This window comes from Nematolebias whitei, chromosome 17 (genome assembly GCF_014905685.2).
Source record: "Nematolebias whitei isolate Nwh7 chromosome 17, NemWhi1, whole genome shotgun sequence".
NCBI classification, from domain to species: Eukaryota; Metazoa; Chordata; class Actinopteri; order Cyprinodontiformes; family Rivulidae; genus Nematolebias; species Nematolebias whitei.
Genome location: NC_056514.1, coordinates 16,357,570 through 16,371,000, shown reverse-complemented (window position 1 = coordinate 16,371,000; position 13,431 = coordinate 16,357,570). Strand labels below are relative to the sequence as shown.

Sequence of the window (13,431 nt, the reverse complement as noted above, 5' to 3'; positions counted from 1 at the left end):
AGTTTCTGTCCATCTGGTCAGTTTTGACATAGGCCTAGTCCACTACAAAGAGAACTCGGAGAGGTGGAGGTATACACTTGAAAGAAGAAAAATGAAAGTAAGCCATAGTAAGACAGAGTACATGCGTATGAATGAAAGGGAGGCCAGTGGGACAGTGAGGCTGCAAGGAGCAGAGGTCACAAAGGTGCAGGACTTCAAGTACTTGGGGTCCACTGTCCAGGAAAATCAGGAATGTGGTAAAGAAGTGAAGAAGAGAGTCCAGGCAGGATGGAGTGGATGGAGAAAAGTTTCAGTGAGTGATTTGTGACAAAAAGGTGTCTGCAAAAGTCAAAGGAAGAGTTTACAAGACAGTGGTGAGACCAGCTATATTGTATGGTCTAGAGAGACAGAGACATGGACAAAAAGACAGGAGACGGAACTGGAAGTAACAGAAATGAAGATGTTGAGGTTCTCCTTAGGAGTGACAAGGCTGGATAAAATTAGGAATGAGATCATCAGAGGTACAGCACAGGTTGAACAACTGGGAGATAACGTTAGACAGGCCAGACTGAGATGGTTTGGACATGTCCAGAGGAGGGACAATGGTTTTGACATGTCCAGAGGAGGGACAGTGGTTTGGACATGTCCAGAGGAGGGACAGTGGTTTGGACATGTCCAGAGGAGGGACAGTGGGTATATTGGTAGAAGGATGTTAGAAATGCAGCTGCCAGGAAAAAGACAAAGAGGAGATATATGGATGCAGTTGGAGAGGACATGGAGGTAGTTGGAGTGAGGACAGAGGATGCAGAGGACAGAGATGGAGGAGGATGACTCACTGTGGAGCTTCTGAACAGAGAAAAGCCAAAAGAAGAAGAAGAAATAAGTTGCTGCCTTCACTCAAATCTTCAACAGTTTTAGGATTTTGCACCTTGCTTGAAATAGCCATTACCATACGTTCAAAACGTTCTTGCAACAGTGAGCAGTTTGAAGATGATGGACGACAACTTCAGAAATGCTGCTTCTGCTCTCAGAGCTGATTAGTCAATCAATGGACGTGTTGCCTTTTAGACAGAAAAGTGTGCATTTTTTTAATGCCAGACAAAGTTACTTAATGAATATTTACTAAAGAGATTAGAATTGTTTTCCCCAAAACTCATTTTCCTCTTTAGTGTTTACTCCTAAAGCCTAAAGTTGGATGATAATGTGTAGCCTGACCAGATTCTGCTGAAGGCCACAATCTATGGTCTCATGTCTATCCTCATCAAACAGTAGACCCACTATTTCTTATTTGTTGATTTTACTATTAAAATAAAAAAGTCATATGAAAGAAAAACCTTAATATTATTTTGGATTTGTCCTGGACGTTTTTCTGACTTGATTTATAGAAGCCTTGAGATTCATCCATCATCTCTGTCCAGTTAGCTGTCATGATTTGTTGTAAATGAAGCACATTAAAATACTAATTAGGTTTTTTTTCTCTCAGGGGACAAAATTTTCAGTTTCTAGGAGTTCATATTTTACTGGCATAGGATTCAAGCAGACACTTGTAAGTGAGCCTCATGAATAAGAGTTGGCAGAAGTATTAATGGTTAATGTTCTCCTGCCATTGGACTCTGATTTAGAAGAAAAACATCTAGTAAATGGTAAATGGACTGTACTTATATAGCACCTTTCTATCTTATCAAGATACTCAAAGCTCTTTACATCACAATCTGTGTCCTCATTTATCCATTCATACAGCACTCTACTAGATCTATACAAATATTAATCAGAGCTTTAGATCACATTCATACACCAATGGAACACACATCGGAGGCAATGGGGTTGAATGAATGAATGAGGGGTTCAGTGTCTTGCCCAGGGACACTTCAGCATAGGACTGCCAGTGGAATCGAACCCGCAACTCTCCCATTGGAGGACGACTGCTCTAACCACTCAGCCACAGCTGCTACTTACAAAACCTCGACTCAGAATCAGGTCATCTGCAAGTCATTTAACACCACACACTCATAGTGGGCCATCCTGGTCGCGGGCGGCTCTCTGCACCAGCTGGAGCCGACTTCAGAGATCACTTGAGGATCTGCGGTGCTTTGGTATCATCACATCTAGGTAGGATTCTGACTTAGAGTTGTTCAGTCATAATCCCGCAGATGGTAGCTTCGCCCCATTGGCTCCTCAGCCAAGCACATGCACCAAATGTCTGAACCTGTGGTTCCTCTCGTACTGAGCAAGATTACTGTAGCGACAACACATCGTCAGTATTGTAAAACAAACCTGTCTCACAACGGTCATTCACATTACAGTGAATGATACTCTACCAGAACTGTGGCAGCTGTGGCTGAGTGGTTAGTGCAGTCGTCCACCAATGCGAGAGTTGGGGGTTCGATTCCACCAGCAGTCACATGCTGAAGTGTCCCTGGGCAAGACACTGAATCCCTCATTGCCTCCGATGTGTGTCCCATCAGTGTATGAATGTGATAAAACACTGATTAGTCTGTTTAGAATTATTTGTTCAATTAGCTTTGTAGAGTGATGTATGAATGGGTAAATGAGGGCACAGATTGTAGGGTAAAGAGCTTTGAGTATCTTGATAAGATAGAAATGTGCTATATAAGTGCAGTCCATTTATTTCCTGCTCACATTTCCAGCTGTGATTCAGCGCTACAAGACAGAGACTGCTGGCAGAAAGCTCTCATTCTGGGGCTAGCAGCTTTTCTCATTGTTTGACCTCCTCCAGAGGTTCCATCAGAAAGCTGAATCAGCTATTTTACAGATAGAAAGAAGAGATTCTGTCAGTTTCTCATTGATAAGCTTTGAGAAAAAGTAAAATCAAAGATACTGATTATTATTTAATGTGTTAGTGTACCACACACCATATACAACATTTGCTTAACTTCTAACCTTCCCAGCTCATTTGTGTTCAAGCTCAAAAGAAGTTTATTCTAAGCACATACAGTAGCTTCCGCTGACCCTTCTTGTGTATTTCAGAAAGGTCCAGGATTGCATAAGATAGTTAAGAGAATCCACACCAAGTTTCTCCTTGGCATAATGGTGCTGCAGGATGTCTGCCTGCGGTGAGCCAAATGGAGGTTAATTGGAACCAGTTTGCACCATTGCCATGGTGACCACAGATGTTGCATTCTGATGAAGTGTCCACTTCGGTAGGGTTACTTATTCTGATTTTTGTCTCTCTGCTGCCTTCTTTTTACAGCCTGTCTTGTGTTTTTTTTTTGTTTTTTTTTTATACTATCTTTGTCACCTATTTTATCCAATTTAAAATACTCTTCTCTAGAGCCGCATAGTTTTTTTTTTTTTGGCTTGGTTGTTTTATTTTTTATTTTTTAATAAAGACATACAGGTTTGCGGACTCCTGTAGAAAATGGCATTGTTTAGGGTTAACTGTTTACAGTCTTGAAGCATCTTAACACCCAATAAGTGGCAGAAAATTACATTTCTCAGCCAAGCATAACATAAGATTAGACGGGGCAACATTATCTCGGTGGATTTATCCCCTTCTGATGGAGGTCACACTGGGCTTGACTCCATAGCTGTGTGTTAAAATTATTAAGATGTCTGTTTATATGATAACAAGATGGGAATAATAAAAGAATGTCATATGAATGGCACACCATGCATGAAATATAGCTCTGTAGAGGAACATTTACCTAACACTTTTGTTTTGTCCCTCTTTTCTATCCTGAAAAGTTTTATTTTTCACACTGAGAAAATGGAAAAGGCAATTCTCATTAATGAGAAAAAAGTTATAAGGAAGTACTGACTTGAATTTAGTTTGCAGGATTCCAGAAACTGATTAACAAATTATCCATCCATCCATTTATCCATCCATCCATCCATTATCTTTACCTGCTTCTTCCTTTTTTGGGTTGCTGGGGTCACTGGTGCCCATATCCAGCTATCACTGTGTGAGAGATGGGGGACACCCTGGACAGGTCTCCAGTTCATCACATGGACACCCTGGACAGATCTCCAGTCCATTACAAGGACACCCTGGACAGGTTTCCAGTCCATCACAGGGACACATAGAGACAAACAACCATTCACTCTCTCACTCTCACCTAGGGACAATTTAGAGTTACTAATCAGACTAACATGCATGTTATTGGTCTGTGGGAGGAAACTGGAGTACCTGGAGAAAACCCACGCATGCACGGAGATAACATGCAAATTCCACCCAGGAAGGCCGCGCGCTGGGATTTGAACCGGAGCTACCTGTTAGCTGAGAGGCGGCAGCTCTACCCACTGAGCCACTGGGCTGCCCCAATTCCTAAATTTTTATTTTCGTTATTTTGAACCGTTGCTCAAATGATGATTCTTAAGCAGATGTTTTGTAAGAACTTGTTTTTGCTTTGCTGCTATTGCCACATTTTCCCGATTGAATAACATCCTAATCATGCCATTCTTTTGTACCAGTGTTTTGCCTTTCAGATTGGCTTCAGGGTGAGTAAATGAGCTTACCTCAAAGCTTGTGCGCGTTTGTCCAAGGCTTATTATTGTCATGACACTGAGGATTTGACATTTTCTTTTACTTTATTGCAGCATAGTTACATTCTCTGAAATATGCTAGAATGAGGTCACAAGAGAATTTAATTTTCAAGGCTTCGAATTCTTTAGGCCATGTCACCCACTCATATGAGAACTACTCCACTATTGTGATTGTCAGACAGTTTCCAATGTCAGCTGCCAAATACATTAACATAGATACCTGAACTCCAGCTTGTTAGTTTAAATAGAAAAAGAGAATGATGAATGTACCTGACAGCTCTTCTTGACTGGAAAAATTCCAATTTCCCAAATGGCATCTGTAAGATTTTGACTCGTTAACTGGTTCTAGTGTTTGTGCCTTGTGGTTGTTCATTCTACCTGCCAAGAGCCTTTGGACTGTGTCAGTCCGTTCTGACTGACAACTTTATAGATATTTCTGTACAATGTCAGGAACATCTGTCTACAGCTATGTATTGAGTTCAGTTTCAAACTTTGTTTTTTTGGGGCATCAAGGCACCCATCGGTGTGGTTTTAAAACTCTACCAGGGACAGTGTCTGGTATCTCTTTGAGTCTCTTTTAGGTAAGACATTCCTACCAATGTTCTTGTTGTATCTCAGTGCAATGATAATAAAGTTTATTCTGATTCTGATCCCAATCCCCCACACACATACCACAGGCACAAACACATGCATGTTCACAGACAAAAGAAGTTGTAGTCTGAAATGAGCAATTTTTGAGCTCTAAAATTGAGTTAAAGCTGGAGAAGAGAAGATGTCTACTCTGTGACACAGATGTAAGACCAAAAGGACTTTATTTAGTCCTACTCGGAGCTCCTGGAGCCCATTCTCAACACAAGGACTGTACTTCTATAGCGCCTTTCTATCTAATCAAGAGTCTCAAAGCACTTTACACCACAATCTGTATCCTCATTTACCCATTCATACAGCACTCTACTAGAGACTAATCAGTGCTTTATATCACATTCATACACTGATGGGACACACATCGGAGGCAACGAGGGGTTCAGTGTCTTGCTCAGGGAAACTTCGGCATTTGACTGCTGGTGGACTCAAACCCCCAACTCTCGCATTGGAGAACTCTAGCCACCCTGCCACAGCCGCCTCAAGGTCTGTGCAGAACTTTGTTCTTCTGAGGGTTTGAGAGTTAGGATACGAAGTGACCAGCTTTGTGGAGTTACTGCAGTAAAACCAGACAAAAGCTGTTTTATTCATTCAACCTTTATTTAAACAGATAAATCACACTGAGCCTCAAAGACTCATTTACAAGTGAGACCTGTTTGGACAGACAAAAACAATCACTGTCAAGTTTTGTTTGAAAACAAAATCCATCTTGTTGGTCAGGATGACTTTTTATGGAGATCATTGTCTTCAAATGACCTCTTGTGTTTTAATGTCCTTGTAAAGTTTTTATTAAACGCCTAAACTTCCTGTGGCCTTTCCATTTCTACTCCACTTAACTGAGCCAGATGCATGGAGTTACAATGTTCAAGGAGCTCAATTGTTGAGATGTTGTGCGACCCCTTTTTTAACAAAGTACAATATTTTGCACGTGACCTTTTGTTATTTCTGTTTGTCTAATGTATCTATTACACCTTAACTCGTGCAAGTAGGTATACATTATATTCTCACTGTAGAGTGGACAGAGAGAGCTCTGCACAAGAATTCAAATGTGCCTGGGTTGTTGGTCTGTGCACAAATGGCAAATAAAGAACTTTGTACCTTTGAATATGGAAACAACTTTCAGATTAAATATTTCTACAACCATTTCTACCATTACTGACAAAGCAAACCAGTCTGAAATCAAAAAACTTCTGTATTCTGTTATATTGGTAGACTTTATTCCCAGTACAAGATTATTATACCATAATTTTATATATGCGCTGCGAGTGACAGTCTCACCGTTGGGTGTATGGTGCTTTATGACTGCTGTTGCAGCAGAGGATAATTTTCTACACCTAGTTGTTATGGATGCACCTCGGGAGACTAACGAATGCCAGGGAGGCTGCAGATGATGCTTTTAACCCCACAGGGGGCAAAATATTCCTCTTGTTTTTGTGTTTTTCTATCCTTTGGATGAAGAACTTAAAAAAGCACTCTGTAAATATTAATCGTAGGGATGAAGAAACATGGTGAAAGATTGTTTGATTGATTGTTCTGAAAAAAGGATCCTCTGTGTGTACCTGCTTAAAGAGCCTGACTCATTCACTTGCACCTTGAAATTTTTCCAAAGCTTAGCTTGAAAAGGGTTGTTTCCCTGCCAGGATATCTACCTGGATATTCAAGTCATAACCCCGCTGTTATGTAAGACTCTCTCAGCGATTGACCAGCCCACACCTGTCCTCAGGTGGCCTGACAGCCTGTAATCAGTGTGGAGAGGTGTCGTGACTGCGTGAAATGCAAAACAGCCTGTAAATCTGTCTTCACAGCGCATGCAAGCGCACTCTCGAACTTCTCAAACACACAAATACGCATACAGGTACATCGCTCATTGTGACCTTTTCACTTGCACTTTGAACGAAGAGTACTTAAAGTGTGCGTGACGGGCAAAACAAATTAGATAAATGGGATGTTGGAGGACTGAGGTGCTGCACAGGGTGGGCAGAGCACAATGAGAGGTGTCCAGAAATCCCTGAAAGTACAGCTTTACTGCTTCAGTCCTGTTGCAGTTTTCAAAGCAGAAGCTTCCCCAGGTGCACGCTTACGTCATTAAATCTCAAGGAGAAAAACGTGACCCAATATCTTGCCAGATGTCTTTCATGCTACATGTCTCAAGAGCCACCTCTGCACATCTATCATCCCAAGAAACCTGCTAAAGGCAGCAACAACAAATAATACAATGAGAGCTGTACAATGGAAACCCCCACAGATCTTCTCTGTAACATCAGTGTTCTGACTAAAACCACAAACCTGCTTTTTATTTCTTCCAGTATATTTTTCTGTCTATTGATTTGTTCACCTTATATGTGATTGTCACCATTTATTCTTTTTCATTATTGTCTTTTTTTTTAAATAATTGTTTTTTAAACAGTGTGACCAATAAAACAACTACTTCTGGTATGTCTGGTATTCTGTCTCTGCAGAGGGCTTGGCTGTAGGAGTTGGTTTCGGAGCTGTAGGAAAGACGACTTCTGCCACTTTTGAGAGTGCCAGGTAGGAATAATATCAATACTGGGAACAAGACGTACAGAAATACAACCACGGCCAGGTATTTCTATCCAACGCATTGATTTCCTGTATCTGTCAGTTTGGGTGGTGAACCTGAGAGAAACGGGATGACACGTCCAGCTGGGCTTCATTAGTTAAACAGTTCAGGGTTTTTTTGGAGGTTTAAATTGAAAAAAGTTTGGTATAAAATGCAAACAGTTGTTTCTGGATGAAACATAGAGCATGCTGAATGAAGGGTGTTGTGGTGGTAAAGGTTTTTATTTTTCCAGCTGCAGATAAACAAATCCGCTGGATGCTGTTCCCATCTAGCGGTGAGACCAAGTACTGTTGGTACAAATAAAAGCTCAGCCAGAATCTACTCTCAGCATCAGGTTATTTTATTCATAGTACTATCACTGATGATAATGAACAAGAAACTATCTCCAGACATCATGACCTTCTGTTTAAAAAAAATATACCTGGTTCTAATTTTATATAAGCAGAAATCTCCCTAACGTTACTGACAATCATTTAGTTTAGGTAGGAGTTTTATGTGTGGCTGCAGCTATTTTTATAGACTTTGTTCTTGTAAGATTCACAAGAATACCATCTGGTGGGATTTTGATAGTGTTCTGATTCTGTGTTGTGTTCTGCTGGCATCACATGGTTGGACTGTGGTACTGAAGAGACAATAGTCAGCTGTACTACAGGAGATCCATCTATCCAGCTTTTATCTGAGCCTGTTTGATCCTGTGCAGTGTGGAGCAGGTTACCTCCAGCGGTCCACACAGGTCAGCAGCCAACTGGTAATTTACATCAAAGTAGTGAGGCCACTTATTGTGCTTGTGGTTATCTATAGGCTGACATCTACTGGTTACATCTCACCACAGCAGTGAGAGGTGGGAGCTGTTAGTCTCCTTCTGGAATCAGTGGATTTATGTAATAAATACCTTATGGGACTTACATGTGGGGTGATGGTTGTAGTACTGGTTTGTCAACATGACTGACATTAACTAATCATTCTTTGAAGTTCAAAAATGTAAAAGTCTAAAGTGATCTTAGAAGTTTCTAAGAAACTTTACATCATTTTCCTCAACGTCAATTTCGTTGAATCTCTGCTAAGTATCCTATCAGAGATGTAGGCAAACGGTTGAGTCCTCAGAGTCTCATCAGTGGAGACATTTGATTCAAATATGTATGACGTCTGCTACAGCCTGTTTTATTTTTAGCACCGTGAACAATATTTCACACATATATTCAGTTTTGTGTCTGTCATGTAGGTTTCCTGGCTGGTAAAGGATTATATGATTTAAAAAGTTTTTCCCCCTCTTTCTTCCAAAGTGTTAAAATCTTTGTTTGTACAAATGCCATTCACAGATTTTCAAAATCAAACTTGAAAATTAAATGTTTTTATCTTGATAGTGTAAGTTTGGAACACACACACCTTATTCTGCCCTGAAGACATGAGGAAGTTCCACTTTAGGCACCAGGCATTTGTTGTGGAGAGAAATGCTCTGACTCTTCTTTGTTTGTGTTCCAACAGAAACTTGGCCATTGGAATTGGTATTCAGAACTTTCCAGAAGGCCTGGCAGTGAGCCTACCACTGCAGGGTTCAGGGATCTCAACATGGAAGGCCTTCTGGTAGGTGAACTGTTCCATGTCACTGCTAAACATTCTACAAAGTACAAAGACTTGAGCTGACTCCACTTTTATATCTGGATCTCCTCCTGCAACAGTTAAAGACCATAAAAGTTGCTTTTTAGTTTATGTTGACTGCTTTTTGCTGATTATAAATAAAACCTAATCATCAATTGCACATGGAGTTCCACAAGGGTGATTATGTGGTCCTGTTTTGTTAAATTTGTATTTGCTCCTATTTGATTCTACAATTTGACAAGACAACATATCGTAAATGTTTCTTACACAGTCTTGGAAAGTATGGGATTTTACTTTCATATTTTCCATGTATGGAGTATTATGAAAAAAGTTTTTAGACACTACTGCCGATTGTGTATTCTAAAAATTCAAAGATACATGTTTCTAAACGTATCTCTGCTCTAAAAATTATTGCCAAGTCTTTGTGCAACTTACGCTGCTGTGGTGACGCCTGAAGAAGGGAGAAGCTGAAAGAAGGAAAAATAAATAAATACATTTTGTCTAGTCCCAAAGTTTTAGGCTTAAATAGCAAAAGTGGTGCAAAGACTTGTTGAAATGTAAGAGTCGATTACATCTGTTTTCCTGAAACAATGAAATAAAACAAAACTTTGTTTAAAAGAAAAGATTTATGGCAGGTCATTGTTTATGCTTACAAGATTCATTGTAAGGCCAATGGGAGAAAAAATCCTTTCTACGTCCAATTGTTTGACATCGGCATGCAGACAGAACAGCTTCGCTGATCACAGAACATTACAAGACATCTGAGGGTGGTTTAATATTAAAGGTCTATCAGAAATCAACAGAAACCTTGAGTCTGTAAAAGTCTAAAAAAGTGTCATAACACAGATGTTACAAAGTTGAACACATCTGTTCGGACCAAACACCTTAACCTTCTGACTCATCCAGTGCTTTAATGAAGTCCAACATCTTCTGCTAAAGAAGCTGAATGAGGACAAAGTAGACGCTGTTGGTTGAAACTAAATCTGATACTTGTTGCCTCCTGTGGTTGTTTTATTTGTAGAAACACAACTGAAGTCAGATCCTAACTTTTTTTGTGGTGTCACCTCAGGTACGGTCAGCTCAGCGGGATGGTGGAACCCATCGCTGGCCTGCTGGGAGCTGGCGCCGTTGTCCTGGCAGAGCCTCTGCTGCCGTACGCATTGGCGTTTGCAGCCGGGGCGATGGTGTACGTGGTGGTGGATGACATCATACCTGAGGCACAAGTCAGGTGGGACAGAAGAGGACTCTTCAGTTGTAGCGTCGTGTAAAAGTAAAGTTTGAAAGTCACCTGCTCATGCTTTCTGTTTGGTGTCTCCAGTGGAAATGGCAGACTGGCGTCTTGGACCTCCATCCTGGGCTTCGTTGTGATGATGTCACTGGACGTGGGGCTGGGCTGAGGCAACGGCAGCGATCGTCGTTTAACCTTCAGCAAACCTCAGTTCTTTAAAAAGGGGACCAAACCCAGTGTTTTCTTTTAAAACACTGTTATGCAATTTAAATTGAATTACTGCTACTTGAATATGATCGAAACGAAAAGCACCAAACTGTTTTGTTTTTGTTTGTTTGTTAAAAAAAAAGTTATCAAGATGTTTCTACTTGAACATTTAGGCTGTATTTTCCTGCTACATGTGTCTTTTCTAATAAGCAGCTAAAAAGTCTAAAGTTTTCCTTCAAATGTCTTTTCTTAATCAAAAATATGTTTAAATGGAAAAAATATTATTTTTTTCATTCTAGACTTGGTGAATGTTTGGTGGTCTTTGCTGGGAATTGAGAACTTTGAATGAAATATATATATATATATATATATATATATATATAAATATTTTTTCTGTTTTTAAAAGCTAAATGTTGTTCTTGGACTGGTATTTTGGGACGGACAACAAATGATTTGGAACTAAACTCTTGAATCTTCTTTGTACAGCTGTTTTCATATCTGGGCGGTCTGCTGCCCTCTAGTGGTCAGGCTCATGAACTACATGTTTTTATCAGACATTTCCTTCGTTTTGATTCAACAACATGACAATCTGAAGGTTTCTTTGTAAAAGTTACAAATAATTAACATCCTACCCAACTTTAGAAAGCTTCCCAAACAAACTGAACTTTTAGAAATAGCATTAAAGTACTGACATGACTGGCAAGATAATGGCTAGTCCTGGGGTGGCCACACTTTTTCATATGCGGGCCAAAACTGTCGAGATAAAAGCACTCACAAGCCCGATTTTTTTTTAAGTGTACTTAATACTTGTGAGGTATTTATTGCTTTTTGATTTTTAAATTAAAAAAATGTGAACATTTTGGAGAGAGGACAAAAAAAACTATTTTGGTGGCAAAAGAGCTTTAAAAAAAACATTTACAACGCCATAAATATTTAAACCTATATTTTAAAATTACAATTTTAATCCAGGTCTCATACTAATCTTTTTTTTTTTTTTTTTTTGTGCTTGGAAAGTTAATTTTAGTCTATTCTCAGAAACATAGGCATAATTTAAGTAACTCTTCTTTAAAAAGTTCTTTTGGACCCTGGACGGCCCAAAAACTGATCAACCTGTATGCAGATTGTACCAATGTACATGTCCAGTTTCCCTCGATTATTAAATCAACTGCATATTTTTAAACACTTGCTACATTTAGCAAAGTTTTATGAATAAAATGGAATAAAAAGAAAAAGACAACTAATAATAATAATAGGGTTAATTATAACCAAAGGTTTGTATTGTAATTAATATTGCTCCTCTTGGGAATATTTTGCGGGCCAAAATGATACTGTTGTTTAAAATGCAGTCGTGGGCCGCACAGAATCCCTCCAAGGGCTGCAAACGGCCCTCGAGCCGCACTTTGGACACCCCTGGGCTAGTCAAAGTTTAGACCAAGTCTCCCTTGAAAAAAGTTTTTAATCTCAATGTTTTTTTTATCCTGCTAAAATAACGGTAAAAAAAAAAAGACCAAAGCTGATCCTTGTCTTCTTAAAGCACCTCCAGAGTTCAACATATTGAAGTGGTTTATTCCATTTAACATTAGGAGTTTTTATGTTGGGAAATATATAACATTTGTGCCGGGCATGAAGACTCAGGTAGCGCTACGTGTTGCTACACCTGCTGATTTTTGCGCTTCTAATTAATTAACCATTTAATGCAAAATGAGTAGCAGCGCAGAGGTTTGATAAACAACTCCCATGAATGACGATCGTTCGATCTGTTTTAGTCCAGGCCGAGTCCGGACTAGCCGTTAGCTCATCAGTCCTGTCAGTTCTTCAAACTGAGGCTGCTCAAAAAACTGCCCACAACAAATCCAATGTTATCGCCCGCTGCAGAAACCAACAGGACAAGAATGTTTTTCGCCCGTTACGTTAGCTAAATATCTCATGAAACACTGGAAAGATTTTAATGGTCGACAATATTCAAGATGGCGGCCACAGCTAATTGACGCATTTATAACGTAGCCAATCAAATTTATAAAATGAGCATTTTGATGGGGTAGTAGCTGAGAGCGCTACCCCTCGACAAGTGCTACAAGCAGGTTTTTAATTTAATATTTATATCTTTACCACCGGAGGCCAGTTCAAAATGACTGAACTTTTGATGAAGCTGTCAATAATTATTTGTCACTAAACAACAAAAGATTTCCAGAAGCTCAGGCATCTCTGTTCATCTGCTGCTTTCCGATCACAGCACTGACAACATCCTGCAAAACCTCCATACTTGAAGTGGTTTTATTTGATTATTTAAGGGACGTGTTCCCTTAAAGCTTTGTAGAGGAGCTGTAAATGAGCCTGAATGAAAACGTTACCTTGTTCTAAAGATTTATGGGTCAATAAACACAGGAAACAGAGGAACATGTTCAAGGTTTAATTTTATGGGAGGACAAACAGGCTAAAATGTGGTGAAATGCTCCAGCTGAAACAAAAAGTAATGAAAAAAGACTAGGGATGCACGATATTATCGGCATGGTATGGGTACCATCCGATATTAGCGATAAAGTTAAATATCGGACAACAGCCATTTCATCAAAATAACTTATCAATATAAAAAAACGCTGTTATGCCGTTTATACACACACACATTATATATATATATATATATATATATATATATATATATATATATATATATATATATATATATATATAT

At 39.5% G+C, this 13,431-nt stretch overlaps 1 protein-coding gene across 1 annotated transcript in view; it reads left to right on the top strand.

Annotated features, from left to right (window-relative positions):
* The window catches only part of LOC119424138 (zinc transporter ZIP11), a 107,927-nt gene extending 97,025 nt beyond the window's left edge, over nt 1–10,902 (top strand). The window contains exons 4-7 of the mRNA XM_037691605.1: nt 7,584–7,653; nt 9,191–9,289; nt 10,374–10,532; nt 10,623–10,902. Coding sequence (XP_037547533.1) covers nt 7,584–7,653; nt 9,191–9,289; nt 10,374–10,532; nt 10,623–10,701 — 407 coding nt within the window. The 3' untranslated portion in view covers nt 10,702–10,902. The remainder of the gene's footprint in view (nt 1–7,583; nt 7,654–9,190; nt 9,290–10,373; nt 10,533–10,622) is intronic.
* Nucleotides 10,903–13,431: the final 2,529 nt, after the last annotated feature.